This window comes from Nothobranchius furzeri, chromosome 1, assembly GCF_043380555.1.
Source record: "Nothobranchius furzeri strain GRZ-AD chromosome 1, NfurGRZ-RIMD1, whole genome shotgun sequence".
In the NCBI taxonomy this organism is placed as follows: domain Eukaryota; kingdom Metazoa; phylum Chordata; class Actinopteri; order Cyprinodontiformes; family Nothobranchiidae; genus Nothobranchius; species Nothobranchius furzeri.
The window spans coordinates 79,967,481-79,984,173 of record NC_091741.1 but is presented as its reverse complement, the minus strand read 5'-3'; the positions used below and the strand labels follow the sequence as shown (position 1 = coordinate 79,984,173).

Genomic DNA, 16,693 nt, shown 5'->3' with positions numbered 1-16,693 from the left:
GGAGTCAGCAATTACTGGAGTGTTTAATGCAAAGCAGCAGCGGATGTAATGACCTGTGAGTTGGAACTTTACGAGTCCCAACTTAAACCCGAGAGGATCCAACCCTTTGGGTCTCCTCTTGCATTTTTCATTAAGTCAAAAACTCCACTGATTTCACTCATCTTTTTTTTTTATTGGCTCACAACTTAAACATAATTTGCACATCAGTGAATCAGGTGATGATAAATACAGTCAGGTGTGTTTTTATTCACAACTCATCAAAGCTGCTTCCTTTACAGAGACACTGAACCCCTGGACGGGTGTTTTGAGTCAGTTCGTTTCATCTAAAGAGACGTTCACTTGCCCCCCTCTGCAGGCCCCTCGGGGGCGTCGGCCGGTTGTGGGTACTGGAAGCGGGCCGGGTCGTACAGATCATCTCTGGGGTCGTAGGGGTGAGCATAATAGTAAGGGTGAGGGAAAAAGGTTAGTTTTTTCTCCATGGGGGCAGGAGGTGCAGGTGGTTCCTCCACAGGTTCCTCCTCTTCCTCCTCTTCAGGAGGGGGTGGTGGCGGTGGGGGGACCAGGATCTTCCCCTTGACAGGCCTGGGTGGGTGGTCGATCAGGCAGTCGGGGTCCCAGTACGGGTCGCAGTCATACTCCATGCCCTTGAAGGTGCGGATGGAGGCCGGGGGAGTCTTCTTGACCAGGACCGGAGGAGGCGGGGAGAATTTTTTCATAGGAGGAAGAGGAGCAGACTTAAATACTTCTACAGGGGGAGGCGGAGCCTTCTGGGGAGTGCAGTGGGGGTGGTAGCGAGGGTCACACAGCACGGGCACAGCGCCGGTGGGCATGTAGACGATGTGGGGCTTACAGAGGGGGTCCTTGTTGTTGCACAGGAAGAGTACATCTGCCTGGGAGATTGCTGGAGCAGGAGGAAGAGGAGGAGGTGTGGCAGGAGGATCTGTGGCCTTCGGAACACCTTTCATTGCAGGAGGAGGAGCTTCTTTGCACCTCTTATCTGTAACTGGGTCACACATGATCATCGGCACGCCCAGTTTGCTCTGGAAATAGGAGGCGTTTGGGCCATAGGCGTGTTCAAGGTACCGCATCTGCTGGTAGAGCATCCTCAGCTTGTCGATCTCATAGAGCTGAGAGGTGGAGAAGAACAGCAGACAGGTGACATCACAGCTTCTAGAGGAACTTCATAAAGTCATGAATGATTTTACTGATGAGTTTCTCATTAAACATCAGCTAGAATCAGAACACACTTGGGTTTCTGCAGCAGTTTTGATCTAAAACTTGATACTTTCAAAGAAGTTTTAGCTTCACGTGACAGACTGTATGACCAGAAACCCGTCTCACCCCCTCGGTGTGTCCGATGCTGCTGTAGTATCTGTAGTAGGACTGAAAGTCCGGGTTTCCTCTGTACCACCTGGCGTCCACGTTCCTCTTGGGTCTAGAGTGGGTGAGGAAGCCGTTTGCTCGTTCTGAGGTGATGCTGACATCACCCACGGGAACCATCTCTGTCAGACAGAAACAGCAAGGTTGATCCTTATAGAGGAGCTCAGAGAGCAGAGCGGCTGGTGGGAACTTACCTTCCTGCTTGATGGCCTTCAGCAAAGATTTGGCATCCAGGAGGCCTTCAAGAGAGGGTTTAAAGGACTTTATGGAGTTACCTTCTGAGTAATTTGTCACGTTTGTTCAAGTTAAAGAAATCAGAACTGACCTGGGAGAAGCAAAAAACAAACGGGCCCCAGCAAGCATAACGACGAAACCATCTTCAACCTGGAACCCAGAAAAAGGATTTTTATTAAAACAGATCATCTGAGTGAAGCGTTAATGAATCCGTTTTACTCTCCCAACATCCTTTCTGGAGTTTATAATAAATGTTTCACGTACCAGCTCAGGCTGTCTTCTCTGGGCCAACAAGGGTCCAGTGAGTTAAATACAAGCCCCCCCTCAGCCAGTCTCCCTTCAGCAGCATCTCTTGTCCAATAAGAGCTCACCAAAAACCTCGTCTCCACCTCCCTTTCAATATTTGCCTTCAGCACCAATTAGGAATAAAAAGCCCCTGGACCAGAGCCATAAAGAGAAGACTTCAAATGGAACACGACCCCCCCCCCCCCACCACCACCACCACCATTAGGACTGGGAGGAAACCATCACCTGCTGGGACGACTACAAACCAGCAATGCTGTCTTGACTATATCTCAGCAAAAAACAAAAAGGAAAAAAAAAAAAAACAGCCGACGACTGATCGAGGTTCAAACTAACATTTAGAGACATTTTCTAGATGTTTGAAGAAGCCTGATCCGAACGGTGGAACAGCTGCTTTCTGACAGATCTGTGGCTGAGGAGGGATGTGAAATAGCATCCTTTGTCTCAGCATGTTGACTTTTAAACCTGATGTGCTTATGCTGCATACCTGTAGGAGGCTGCTGTACATGCAAGTCAGTTCACAACTCAACAAGGCTCCGGAGTCCATCATTAAATGTAAGATCTCATCCGAGTACAGAAACAGCTTTTTGCACCGGTGAGTTTGAGCTTGAATCTCATTAAACCAGAAAGCACCCAACAGTCCCCCCAACGCCTAGAAACCGATGCTGTAATTAACTGATAGAAACTTTATTAGGGTTTTCAGGTTGAAGCTTTCAGAAGTTGAGACGTTGAAGGAGAATTCGACTTAAAGGCGAGATGGAGGATAATTACAGGTTAGCTTTGTGGGCAGGCACCGAGCTGCAGCACCACCAAACCAGATGTTCAGACACTTCTGTCCTAAAATAAAATGTTTTATTTTATTTTAATTACCTTAAAAGACTCAAAGTCTCTTTTTACACTTTATATTTATTTAATCAGGATCGTTGTCAAGTCGACGCCAGAAACAATGAAACACAACTTGAATATCAGATGAACAACAAGGCTTTATTTAACCGGCATTCATACAAGTTATCAATCATGAACGAAACATTTCTCTTACCGTTGCTTATGGGTGGAGAGCTGAACACCCCAGTTAGAAAACGTAATCCATGATAGGTGAAGAACTGAACACATGTAATCCATGAACCTCGTCAGGTAGAATCCTTCAAGCAGCTCTAACCCCCTGAGCTCTGCTCTGCTCCTTATACATTCCCTGATGTGCGTGCAAAGCTGCACACCTCCACCATGATTACCCTTGATTACATCCTCATGATAAGTGTGATTGACAAACAGTAGTGATCAATAACTTATATAAAGCAATTATACAACAGATGACAAGTTCATTTTTATTACAACTTCTCATGACACCAGGAGCCAAACTGACAGTGATGTTTATTACTGAAGCATTTATTATAACTAATACAAGGTTCAACATCAACATCTCATTACAAACACAATGTACAAGAACTCTCACTGATAAACTGATGCTTTACCCCACTGAACTGCAGATTAACCTTCCCACTGTCCTAATGGGTGTGACCCCGCGAAGAAAGTTGACCATTAAGCAGGGTTGATGGTTTATCCCTTGGGTCCATGTGGCAGGGGTGAGGTGGTGCTCAGTCCTCACCCCTGCCACGTGGACCTCACACCCATTAGGACAGTGGGAGGGTTACACAATGATGTGCTCTGACAAATATTTACAAGAAATCCATTAATTAACAGGAAACCAGTCAGGAACAGGATTTTTCATCATGTCCAGGTATTGAGAGGAAGTCTGCGTTCTGCCCAACTTGGGTTACAAAAGACATGATGCAGAAATAAAGAGAGCTCTAGTCGATGGCTGGGGCGAAGCGTGTCCAGGTGTGTTCATACGAAGGTGATGCGGCTGCGGGCCTGGTTGATCTGCCACACATTTAACTCCTCATACTCCTCCAGAGCCTCCTGGAACTGAGCGGGCGTGAAGCCACGAGAGATGCAACGCTGCTCAGCTTCAGACATGCGAACCACACCGCCTGCCCCGCCACGGCCGATCGTGCCCTCAGTGGCGAGCTCCCGCACCAGAGAGAAGATGACATCAGCTGGACGCTGCGCCCTGCAAGGGAGGAGGTCAGAATCAGGACAAACCAATCAGACGCTGATTAGAGGCATTAGGAACCAAACTGCCAAGAAAAGTTTGTTTTCCAAATAAAAAAAAACAGAAGAGTTTTGTGCATGGAAGGCCTGCTGCTTGAAGCACCAACTAATGACCAAAGTGAACATGCTGCCGTGTGAACCAAGCTCTATAAAACACCAGTCATGTTTTACAGCTTCCTGCAGAGCAGCTACTGCATATTCAGCAAACACAAGAAACCCATAAAAGGGAATTCTGGGTTTAACATCCGGTTCCCTCGTGTTAGGCTCAGGGTGCCTAGATGACCCCCCCCCCACACACACACACACACACACACACACTAACCTGGTGGTGCTGGATTTGTCAGCCTGCAGCGAGTCCTTCGACATCTCCATCAGCCGCATAGCCTCGTTCACATCCTCCTTCTCCACAGTGTCCATCATGCGAAGCCGGGCCTGATGGCAGGCATGGACAAAGTGTGGTGATGATGGCAGTTGTACATAAACACACACAAATATCCGACTGGAGTCATGTAAGAAGGTAGGCTGCGATGTGCCGGCACTGTCAGACCGAGACAAGTGCAATGCCCTCTGGAATGGCCGGCAATTGCTCAAGTCTCCGCCTCTCAAAACCAGCTAGTCTCTCCACAGGTTAAAAACTAAACCACACGAGATGAATGAGTCTTTTCAATCTACTCTACATGTAGAAGCTTGTGTTGACAGTTCTCGTCATAGTCAGTTTTGCATGGGTTTGCACAGCTGGTCCTAATGCACACAGGCTGACTGCCCACCCTGCAAAGCTGACCAGGATTAGAAACAATCAATCCCACTTGTACATTTCTTTGTATCAAACAGAACATGAATACTAAACTGAAGAGCAGCTGTGATCGTGCGACATCCCTGCTGCTGAGAGTGCCCCCTTGTGGACGGTGGTGTGCAGCACATTGCCTGCTTGTTTACCTGAAGTGCTGGTTTTGCAGTAGGTGGATGACTGCTACCTGCACAAACAGCACTTTTGACAACCAGAGGCAGAGACACCCCCCCCCCCCCCCCCCGTTAGGTTCAGTCAGCCTGAAGAGTCGGTTCAGCGTGGGAAGCAAGTGCTCACACTGCAGTAGACCAGGTTATCACTACCTGCACTGTAAGCACTTTATCACACACGGAGCTGTCCGTGAAAGTTTACTTTACCATTTCTAAACCCTCACAGTTCCTGTCACCATCTAAACTGATCACAGCTGGCAAAATGTGGAAAACTTTGATTTGAGGGTTGCACAGTAAGAGTTCTCACCAGGGCCGTGGACAGGCGGAGGATGGAGAGGAGGGTACGTGCTGAGGTGAAGGTGGTGTCTTTGCTGACTCGAGCTTCTTTCCTCATCTCTACGTAAGCAGCGGTGATGTAATCTGCCAGTGACTCCGGCACAACGGGCTGACGCTTCTTACACAGAGCTATGTAACGCCTGAAGGAAACAACACGTGTAGACGTTATCAGGAGGAAAACACCGTAAAAAGTCTCACCGTAATAGGTAAGCTACTTGAATTATGACAAACGTGTAGAAATACCTCATGAGTTTCATGTCGATGGGGGTGAAGTGAGTGGGCGGCTGGCGGGAGTGCTGGTGGACGTAGGTGATGTGCTGAGCCAGACGCAGGTCAGCATCAGCGTCGGGTTTGTCCTGGATGAGCCAGAGCAGATCAAACCGGGAGAGCAGAGCGGCCGGCAGCTGAATGTTCTGCTCGATGCTTTTACGAGGGTTGTAGCGACCGTATGCCGGGTTGGCTGCAGCCAGAATAGAACAACGTGCGTTGAGGGAGGTCATGATGCCGGCCTGCAGCGCAGAAACACCAGCAGCATTAGTCGGGATGTTAAAAGTGCGTAGACTGATCACTGCAGCAGGTCATACCTTAGCAATGGAGATGGTTTGCTGCTCCATCACCTCGTGGATGGCTGTTCGATCAGCATCTGCCATCTTATCAAACTCATCAATGCAGCAGACACCCTGGTCAGCTAGCACCAGGGCTCCACCCTCCAAAGTCATTTCACCGGTCAGAGGGTCACGCATCACCGCAGCGGTCAACCCGACTCCAGACGACCCCCGACCTGTCGTATACTGGCCTGAAAACCACAAAGGAAACAAGTTTTAAAGTCAGGTCAATAAAACAACAAGATCTAAACAAATAAAACCTAAAAACTTACTTCGAGGAGCCAGTCGGTCAATGTAGGACAGCAGCTGGGACTTGGCCACTCCAGGGTCTCCCATCAGACAGATGTTGATGTTGCCTTCAGAGATATTTCATGAAGAGGTGCAATTATTACGTTATTAAAAAGTAAAGCTTCAAATTAAACAGACTGAATAAATTACATTGAAACAGTGTTGGGAGATAAATCAAAAACGTATCATTATTGAACTTTCTGAGTAATCAATATCGTTTTTCCCATCTTGATAATAAAAGAAATGATAAGGTGTGTAGGTTGGCCACGTTCATGTCACTTTAGGGAGCTGTACCACCTCAAGTCACATGACAACGCGACTCACTGTAAGACACGTGACAGCCCCGTCTAGTGGACGACTAATGTTTCTGTGCATACATGTCGTTATCGTCCATTTGCCATCATCATGGAGAACTCAATATTCTGTAATACTGACTTCAGGCCGCTTCGCCCTACTTTGAGAAAATTGACATTTTACCAATTCCATTCAGACAAAAGCCAAAGTCGAGTGTTTGAGCTCACCTCTGATCTTCATGCCTTTGGGAGCCTGTTCCACGCCCCCCACCAGCAGCAGCAGCAGAGCTTTCTTAACATCCTCGTGCCCGTAGATCTCTGGTGCTATCGAGCCAGCCAGCTTCTCATAAAACCCTTCCTCTGAAACAGAAAGGCTTTCATTTAGTTGATCCGAAACCACAGCACATGCGTGCTAGTTGAACCGCACCAGAGTCCTAGACAGATTGAGACCTGTGATGCTGCGCAGCTCCATGTCGGTCAGCTCCTCGTTGCCGAGCTCGTCGTCCTCTGACTTGTTCATCAAAGTGATGCTGTGAGCCTCCAGGAAGGTTTCTGACAAAAGTCCCTGAAAACATCCAAATGAGAAGATATTTGAGTAGTTTTAATACTTAAGTCAGGCAGGTAACATACAGCTACCCGGGTAAGTGAAGGCAGCTGAAACACAAATTACCTGCACAGCCTGGCTGAAGCCGGTACGAAGCAAAGGGAGGAAGATTCCCACGATGGCTACGTGGTCTCCGGGCTGAGCCAGACGTGTGTTTTCACCACGAGCATACACAGTCATGCTCCTTGGAATATTACCAACAGGCACCTGGTCACTCTGCAGAAGATCAGAGAAAACAAATAAAGAAACGAGTACTCTACAACAAAGACAACACCAAAAGAAAGGTCCCTCACGTGCTCCTGAATCCGTAGCTCCTGGAACTTCACAAACTTGGACCCTCTGGTCTGCAGGTAGAGTCGTCCTCCAGATTTGTTGGTGACACACTCTTGACTGGGACACATGACCAGAGGCATAAAGGTGGGGGACTGGATCTGGTGGGTGCATGAGGAGGACATCATGAGGATAATAATCTTACATCAAAACTTGAGTGGTTTTACCAGATCTTACTGGTTGGTAGGTTTCAGCACCACACTGGTCACACGTGTACGTAGCTACAGCCATCATCGGTTTGACCTCGGTGGCGCGGGTCACGATGCCTCGGACTGTGACCAGATGGCCAATGCTGTCAGCCCGGATATCACGCACCACTTTGGGTTTTGAGGTGCTGGAAGACTTGAAGTAGAGCTCACTGCAGAAACAAGCCACTATAGTGAAAAAAGCCCCAACACACAAGGAAAATTACGAATCTGGTTCTACTCACAATCTCCTCATGAGCTCAGGTGGGTACTGGTTATGTGGATCTCTGGTGTCGGCCGGATCACGACCCCTTTGCTCCATCATCAGCCTGTGCTCAATGTACACGTCCAGGGAATCTTTGGCCACAATCTAAGCACAAAATGTATCTTTTTAGAATTCCTTCAGATAAAAAATCTGAAATGCACTGGAAGCGGATTTAAAAAATGTACTCAAAACTAAGATCTACATACATCTCTTTCCTTGTATTCTGGCAGCAGCTCGTGTATGGCGTCAGCAAACAGGTTTGTGTAGCGTTTTGCATTCTCACAGATACTCTCAACCAGATCTGGGTCTTCCTCAGCCACATCTTCCAGCTCAACAACCAGGGACACCTTCTCCCGGTGGGCCAGCTGCACCTGAACACACAAAACAAATAATTAGTCAAGCTTCAGAAAACAATTACACATGTGCTTTTGTGAGAAAAAAAAACAAAAAAACAACAACAAATGACTACGATATAGAACGACGAGACAAAAAAGAAACAACCTAGTTACAAAACACAAACTAGTTGTCAAAGCAGGAAGATAAACAGAATTACATCACAAAACCTCTTTCCGTAAAAAGCATTCACTATACTCACAAGTTGCACTCCATATTTGAACACCTTCTTCCCATCGTCATCCTCCGTGTAAAACTCCTGCAGAAACCTTTTGCACTTCTCTGAAAACAAAAACACAACAGCTCCACTTTACAAGACTAAATAAAAAGGCCACGTTCACATATGTCCCTTTCCTAAAATAGCAGTATTAAACCCAACAGCAGAGGGCCTGCACACTGGGAGCTAGTTTGTTGTCCTACGACGAGCCCCCCTTTGTTGAGTAACACGGCATCCTGTAATCTCGATGAGTCACTATTGCTACAGTTCAACATAAACTGTCACTGGGGCTCAACATGGAGCGAATGTCGCTCATGTGAGTCTCGTCTCCTAGTTTTAGAGTGAAATAACAAGTACTACGCAGCGTATGGCCCCGGGGTGGGAACGTAAACACAACAGGCGCGCTCAGTTCGGTCCTTTTTTCCCCTTCCTCTGGTAAATATCCCCCCTCACTTCTCGAAGGAGCCACAACTACCAACGATATTTAACTAGGCGCCACGGGCGACGGAACAAGCCTTCGAACTGAACTTAATATTCCACTTACTTTACCGCCGTAGAGGAAATTTGCTGCGTCGTGGGGTTATTTCCATGTTCGAGGATGTTATTGTAAACAAAGCAGCACATGGCTTTTGTGCCCAGTCACTGGAGATATCCCTCCGCGATTCCTCCGCTCCTAGAACCAGTCCCGGTTGTTGTTTTCAAACCGTGGCCAGCCATTTTTTAACATTAGCCCAGGTTAGCTTAGAGTTGTGAACGCAGCAGCTGCGCTGCCTTTTCTAATGTCCTGATGACAGAATCACTAAGCGGCGAGAGGAGGTTTGCTTAATGCTTACCACGAGACGTTTATGACGACTAAGAAATTGCTGCTGGTTAGTGCGTTCGCTGAATTAGACTCGGAACACGACTACGTTCAGGAACTACGCGTGTATACGATTCATTAATACACCACATATTGCTACAGAGCCCTTCCAAACCCATGTGAGTGATCAACATAAACCAAAGCTATAATCGTTTATGCTGAAAACGAATAAGCTGGAAGCAAATATCAGTATTAAAATTCATTTTAGCTAGTAACGAAAAAGCTAACAGCACTGTTCAACCCTGTAAAATCAAAATATAGCCCAGACGGTGCGTTAACGGACACTTGACAAAAAGTACAACATAGTTGGGTGAAGGATTTTCCTTTACTTCCCGACCACATAGATTACCCCTAAACTAAATCATTTTATTTTACACCGACACACGTCGACAGCATAGAGTATAACTTTGCAAAAGTAGTTTTTGAAAGGTCCGACTGTCTGCACTCGTTCCTTGACTACTTATGTACTCTACACGTCTTGATAGTGTGCGCGTTCCCGGATGTGCTTGCACAGTGGCGCCTGTTTCCTTTGTTTAAGGATCCATCCGGGTCACCGGGTAGTAAAGAGCAGACAACGCTAAACTGGTTACCGACGACCCAACGTTAACAAACTCACTGTGAAATACTTAACTAGTACTTCCATTACATCGCTGCTAAATGACGCATATTCGTACACATATTTAAAATGGTAATTTTCTATCTAACTCAAATGGCAATATTTAAAAACGCTAGTGACGTAAACTACTGAAACAGGACATGAACATGTAATTCAACTCTGAAAGACACATACTTCATATAGGTAACATTTATTAAGACTTTCAGTCCAACCTGTTGCTACCACCCATGCTGTTACTGACACACACAGACAACTATTTACCTTTCTCTGCCAGATAATCTTTACGAGCCATGGCAGCACACGTTGATGTTCAGGCGAATAACTTGAAAACGAGATCTTGAGGTGCCCACGTACCTAAACGAGGTTTTTACTTAAGAGTTTAGCAAATTTCTTGCACCGGAGACTTGAATTCATTCACATGCAGCCAGAACTTCTCCCGGTCTCAAGAGTAGAAACTGGCGCCACTCTCCTCGGCCAGCAGCAAATCACGTCGCATCTTTCACGAAGTATGGGCGGGACGTTTTGGTGGCGCGAAAATCGCAGGAAGCTGCGTGTCACATGGTTATGAAAACTTCCGCCGGGGTTTTCCACTAATGGCGCGAAATGTTCTAAAGACAACACAACTCATCACAATGGGTGTTATTTATTGTATGTTACACACAAACAACTCAACACGTTAACAGCAGAGTGCATGCAGACACAGGCTGCTTTGAAACACTCATCAAAAGTGTCTCAAAAACGGAGTAAAATGATGATCAATTTTGGAATGAATTGTCACCACTAACTCGCTTTTCCATTTTATTACAGACTTCGAACCGATAATACTTCACTTTTTATGAACAATTATATAAAAAACACATCAACAAAGCAAAAATGTGTTCAAAATAGGTAGCTTTAGCTTTCATTCGGATAACTGTACTAAACATTTTTAATATCAGTTTTTGCTTTTCATCAGAACATTAACAATTCAATCATTTAATGGCAAACTGCAGCAAGTCAGATAACATGAAGATAAAGATGTAGTCACAGGGATGAACAGGTGGCTGAGATTTCAATTCATGCAAATACTTCAAACACTGATAACATAAAAATGGCATCTGAAAATGGTGGAAGCGTTCCAGTACATCACTCAAAGAGCTCATCCAGGAAACTGGCAGAGGTGTGGCGTGTTGAGGGCTTTAGGGGGAAAATGGAGAGACTGACTGTTTAATCTTACCAGGAATACAATTATTTTATTCACATAGTTTTAAATCAAGTCTTCAGACTGTATTATAACTCCACAAATCCCAATTGAACTCAGATCTTCAAAGTTTTCCTTTATCCAAATCAATCCTAAATTACTAAAGCTAAGATCTATCAGTATTGCTGTTTTACCAGTGTGTATCCAGACTCCAGGTCACTTTCATAATCTTCAATCTCAGGCTCCTCTTCTTCTGAAATGTCATCCTCTATCAGAGAAAGCCTAAGTGGCAAACAGATTAATTAGCTTGTTTAAGAGTTAAAACGTTATTCACAAAAACCATCTTCCCTTTAGTTCTAGACCAGTCTTACATGGTGAGGTGGGAATTCAGATCCTCCTGCTCGTGAGGGGGTGCAGACTGGGAGGAAGAGGCTGTTCCTTGCTTGGTGGGCCTCACATTAGGCATCTGTGACCTAGTGAACATCACAAGGTAAATGGTCTGTATTTGATATAGCACCTTCTAGAGTCCCCCCCAAGGCACTTTACAACACAATCAGTCATTCACCCATTCACACGCTGCTGGTGTGAAGCCAAAGCTGCCCTGGGGCACAGACACAGGCGAGTGCCATACACAGGCACCACCGGTCCCTCCGACCACCACCAGCAGGCAAGGTGGGTTAAATGTCTTGCCCAAGGACACAGCGATGGACTAAGCAGGGCTCAAACCTGCAACCTTCCGATTACAGGGTGAGCACTTCTGTGCCACTGTCGCCCTGTGTGTGCCCCGTCTATACTTTGTTATTCCTGTAGACTAACTGACGATTTAATACTTATAAAAAAATCTGTAATGCTCAGTTATATCTCAACTGTTGTCAGCGACTTAACTAATTCAATGCTGACATTGATTTATTTTGTGGACAGACAAACATAATATTTGATTTAAAATGTTCATCAACTGTTTCCAAAACTCTGAAAGGCAGCAGATGCAGCAATGATAAAACCCAGCGGACCTGGAGAACTCTTCCTCTGAGTCCTGCTCAGTTACACCACTACCAGCATCAGACAGCGCAGCTCTGGGCCTGTTCAAACGTGGCGACTTGGCTGGCTGTTTCTGCGCGGTTGAGGTGAGGGCTGGATTGAGAAGCTGGCTATGGATGCTGCTGCTCTCCAACCAGGACCCTCTGGCTGTGCTGGATGATGAACCTAGAAGACACAGAAGTCACCACAACAAACTGACCGTATTTAAAGCACCTTGTTCAAGAAGCCCAGCTGTAAATCAGCAGACAACTTAACAAATTTTCACCTCGAGCAGTGGTCTTTTTGCCTGTGACTACAGGCGTATCGTGTGAGGAGACTCTGTGGCCTCCTCTCTCCCCTGGCTCTTTGGTCCTGGAGTGAGACTCCAAAGAACGCTGGTACAGTTTAACTGGTGGCCAGGAGAGGGCAGCACTCGGACACTCTGTTTTCACAAACTCAGCTCTGGGAGGGATGTAAGAGGCAGGAAAGGGACCAAGACCAAGGAAACCTTTGTTTACATTTTAAGTTCAGTTTTAATTAACTATAAAGGATAATAAAATCTGATTATTAAACATACAATGCAACAAAACAGAAGCAATATTCTTTAAAATCACTTAATCCAGTAACAGATACATCTAGTGATTATTTTTCAAAAGAGATTAACTGATTAATGTGTCTCAAACATCTATCTTAAAAACTGTTTTAGACTCGTTTCATCACAGACATTTGATTAGAGAAGGTACAGGTGTTTTAACAAGAGATGCATTCCATTTAGAAGCTCTATCAGAATTTCCACAGAACATCTACAGGAGTAGAATGCAGCCCCCATTAACACACCAACTCAAATCAAAACATCCACTGTGCAACAGGCCTCATGTGATGATGTGTGTGTCTGTTTCTCACAGCTGGGCGCGGTCTTGAAGAAGCAACTTGAAACTGAACTCGCTGAGGATTTCCAAAAAGGCCACATTTGGATGCTCCCCCTCTTCTCCTTGCATGCTCCGAAATGCAAACCGTATACCATCTCTGATAGTAAACGATAATAAAAGTAACTTGTTACAGCTTTCGTTACAATACTTGTGTAACAACTTTATAGATTTAAGACTAGACCATTTAGAAAACATTTACTTGAAAGTTTCGTTATAATAGTAATTAAAGCCAATTACAATGGTCACAGTGGGTTGGTGGGGTACAAGTAGATGAAATGTGTTACTAACGTGTGCAAGGCCACCAGCGGTTTGCGGACTCGACGAAGATCAATGCCAAAGCTCAGAGCGAGCTTCTTGGCCAGCTCTTTAATCTCAGCGATCTCCTGCTGGTTTTGGCACTCCGTAAGCATCTCTGAAAACAGCTGAACACACAAACACGACTTCTCATCAACACGTTACCTCATGAATGGAACCAGGAAGTGTTTTTGTGATATAACGTCAGGGGCTCTCAGGTTGATTCAATTCTAATATTTCTCGGAAAAAATGGACTTCATAGGAAAAAATTCAATTTCAGTTTATTTATATAGCGACAAGTCGTCTCAAGGCACTTCACAAAGTTAACATTCGAATAAGCCAATTAAGCCAATCAGTAAAGAGCTTCCTATATAAGGACCCAAGCAAATTGCATAGTCAACGACTACAGGTCCTTCTCAAAAAATTAGCATATTGTGATGAAGTTCATTATTTTCTGTAATGTACTGATAAACATTAGACTTTCATATATATTAGATTCATTACACACAACTGAAGTAGTTCAAGCCTTTTTTCAGATGAAAGCAAAATTTTCATGTCATTCAGAGTCTGGAGGAAGACTGGGCAGAGGGAAATGCCAAAATGCCTGAAGTCCAGTGTCAAGTACCCACAGTCAGTGATGGTCTGGGTGCACTGTCACCTGCTGGTGTTGACCCACTGTGTTTTATCAAGGGCAGGGTCAATGCAGCTAGCTATCAGGAGATTTTGGAGCACTTGATGCTTCCATCTGCTGAAAAGCTTTATGGAGATGAAGACTTCCTTTTTCAGCACGACCTGGCACCTGCTCACAGTGCCAAAACCACTGGTAAAGGGTTTACTGACCCTGGTATTACTGTGCTCAATTGGCCTGCCAACTCTCCTGACCTGAACCCCATAGAGAATCTGTGGGATATTGTGGAGAAAGTTCAGAGACGCAAGACCCAACACTCTGGATGAGCTTAAGGCTGCTATCAAAGCATCCTGGGCCTCCATAACACCTCAGCAGTGCCACAGGCTGATGGCCTCCATGCCACGCCACATTGAAGCAGTCGTTTCTGCAAAAGGATTCCCGACCAAGTATTGAGTGCATAACTGAACATAATTATTTGAAGGTTGACTTTTTTTGTATTAAAAACACTTTTCTTTTATTGGTCGGATGAAATATGCTAATTTTTTGAGACAGGAATTTTGGGTTTTCATGAGCTGTACGCCAAAATCATCAATATTATAAACAATAAAAGGCTTGAGCTACTTCAATTGTGTGTAATGAATCTTATATGAAAGTCTAATGTTTATCAGTACATTACAGAAAATAATGAACTTTATCACAATATGCTATTTTTTTGAGAAGTATACACTGTAGTGTCAGTGTCTTTACAGCAATAGGGAACCTAAGTCTCCTACCTTTCCGGTCAGCTCATGGGTCCCCGGAAGAACAAAAACATTAATGTAAGTCAATGGTGCTAAAAACACTATTTTCTAATCCGCTTTGCCTTACTCCCTGGATCACACATATGTTGTACTGCAATTTAAATGAAACCAATGATGGGTGTTTCGACCATGCCTGACACATACTTTGAGATTTTTCAGCTTGTAAAAGTTTGTAATTAGCATGACTACAAATCAGAAAATGGCACGTCGCTTATGTGACGTCACCACATAATCTCCTCTCCCCTAAAGTAGCTGCTACTTACCAAATGGCCAGATATATGGTGGTTTTTTTCCTCTCGTGGGAAGTTTGCTGAACTTACAGTCCTTTTCGCTCGGTTTTATCCGTGTCTAGTTCGATGACATCACTTTCGTGATGCGCATTTGTGCCCTGGACTTATTTTGACATAAAACCTAAAATAGCATTTACCTCGGTTCGAAAATAAGCGCGTTCTTGGTATCAAAATGCGTCTTTAAAATTCACGGACATCATATGTGAAATCCATGGCACAAAACAAGCGGATTAGAAAATAGCGTTTTTTAGCCCATTGACTTGCATTCATTTTTTCATTCTTTCATACTTATTTGTATTATGCAGTTACAAACATTATCGAAAAATGTTAAAACATTTCAGACTGTAGTTGTCAGCGCTATATTACAACAGCAACAGTAACAGGGGAACGGGCAGAACCAAGAAGGGTCTGGAAAGGTAAGATGTGCGTTCCCCTTGTTTTAAGAAAGGTGGCTGGTCCTTGCAGCCTGTGAAAGTGGAACCAACATATGGTAAATTATTTCCTATATGCATTTAGAAATATGTGTGGATGCATAATTTTACATGCATGTTCATCATATTTAAAGGACTACAATTACAGACTATGCCACAGCAATTAATAGCCGGCTCCAGGATGCCTCTGCCAACAACCCATTAAGACTAAGCAGTGCAAAATCTGGAATCAAATCAGCTGATCCTGGACTACTGACAGCCATTTGTTAGAGTGGACAAGAATGAAGCTATTGAACAGTACAGTATTTTCAGCACATGTACATTTATGTAGCTTTTATTTACACTGGACAAATATATCTGTAGTCAATTGTTTGTGTGTGTGTGTGTGTGTGTGTAATAATGTTAATAATCATTAAAAACCAAGCAACAAGTACTTTCATAATTTTAATATTTTTTATCCGTTCATGCAAACATTGACTTACATTTTTTTTACAGTTACTACACTAGTCCAGATCAGGGCAGTGGAAACCTCAGTGCTGGCCATCTTCATCTGGAAAGGCTGCTCTGATGGCGTTCACCACACATGATGGCAGAGGCTTGCAGATGTGTCACCCAATGATGCCATGTACTCATTGGATCATCTGCCTGTAGGCTACATAGCAATAGTGCCTGTAGTGTAATATAATGTAAACATTGTAAAAAAGATGATCTCCTCACCTAAGAAGCTTATTGCTTTTCAAAGTTATTTCTATTACTTTTAAATATTCTATTCTATATATATTTATACATACACTGTACTATATTATACTATGCCATTTATGTATACATTTCACTAATGTTGTTTCTCACCCCTACATTTGAGAACAAAAGTTTCAGAGATGTGCTTGAGCTTTACTAGTTTGGTTGATGTATCATTGTAGATAAGGTTTGTAAGAATGTATGATTGTGTTAATAAAGTATGTATGTAAAATGTCAAGATGTCAAAAGAAAAATGGAAGAATCAATAGTAAGGTAATATTGCTAGTTATCCTTGACACTAAATTTATTGTTTGAGACATTTAGGGTTGTCACGGTAACCGGTATAGCGGTAAACCCCGGTAAAAAGGTTGACAATAAAAATAACCGTCCAGTTTTTAAAAACCTAAAT

The 16,693-nt window shown here is 44.3% G+C and overlaps 3 protein-coding genes across 4 annotated transcripts in view; all 3 read right to left on the bottom strand.

Moving 5' to 3' along the window:
* Positions 1–148: 148 nt before the first annotated feature.
* Positions 149–3,081, bottom strand: and3 (actinodin3). Its single transcript, XM_070550475.1, has 5 exons — positions 2,957–3,081; positions 1,706–1,764; positions 1,575–1,619; positions 1,342–1,502; positions 149–1,127 (listed from the first exon to the last, which is right to left on the bottom strand). Exons 1-5 carry the CDS (start codon positions 3,037–3,039, stop codon positions 336–338), a joined length of 1,140 nt encoding a protein of 379 aa, XP_070406576.1. The 5' UTR covers positions 3,040–3,081; the 3' UTR covers positions 149–335.
* Positions 3,082–3,228: 147 nt separating this feature from the next.
* mcm7 (minichromosome maintenance complex component 7) lies at positions 3,229–10,380 on the bottom strand. Of its 2 annotated transcripts, none has more exons than XM_015950080.3 (15): positions 10,239–10,380; positions 8,488–8,567; positions 8,099–8,263; positions 7,873–7,997; positions 7,620–7,800; positions 7,406–7,543; positions 7,179–7,328; positions 6,959–7,073; positions 6,737–6,868; positions 6,200–6,283; positions 5,907–6,118; positions 5,566–5,831; positions 5,294–5,462; positions 4,352–4,461; positions 3,229–3,988 (listed from the first exon to the last, which is right to left on the bottom strand). In XM_015950080.3, exons 1-15 carry the CDS (start codon positions 10,267–10,269, stop codon positions 3,763–3,765), a joined length of 2,184 nt encoding a protein of 727 aa, XP_015805566.1. In that variant the 5' UTR covers positions 10,270–10,380; the 3' UTR covers positions 3,229–3,762. The 2 variants fall into 2 exon arrangements, with proteins under 2 accessions (XP_015805566.1, XP_015805573.1); XM_015950087.3 differs by lacking the exon at positions 10,239–10,380 and adding an exon at positions 9,047–9,839.
* A 224-nt stretch (positions 10,381–10,604) lies between these two features.
* The window catches only part of LOC107379349 (cohesin subunit SA-1), a 48,735-nt gene continuing 42,646 nt past the window's right edge, over positions 10,605–16,693 (bottom strand). The window contains exons 26-32 of the mRNA XM_015950067.3: positions 13,392–13,525; positions 13,078–13,200; positions 12,461–12,636; positions 12,168–12,360; positions 11,529–11,630; positions 11,352–11,439; positions 10,605–11,153 (exon numbers count right to left, since the gene is read on the bottom strand). Of these exons, the coding sequence (XP_015805553.1) occupies positions 11,103–11,153; positions 11,352–11,439; positions 11,529–11,630; positions 12,168–12,360; positions 12,461–12,636; positions 13,078–13,200; positions 13,392–13,525 (867 nt within the window). The 3' untranslated portion in view covers positions 10,605–11,102. The remainder of the gene's footprint in view (positions 11,154–11,351; positions 11,440–11,528; positions 11,631–12,167; positions 12,361–12,460; positions 12,637–13,077; positions 13,201–13,391; positions 13,526–16,693) is intronic.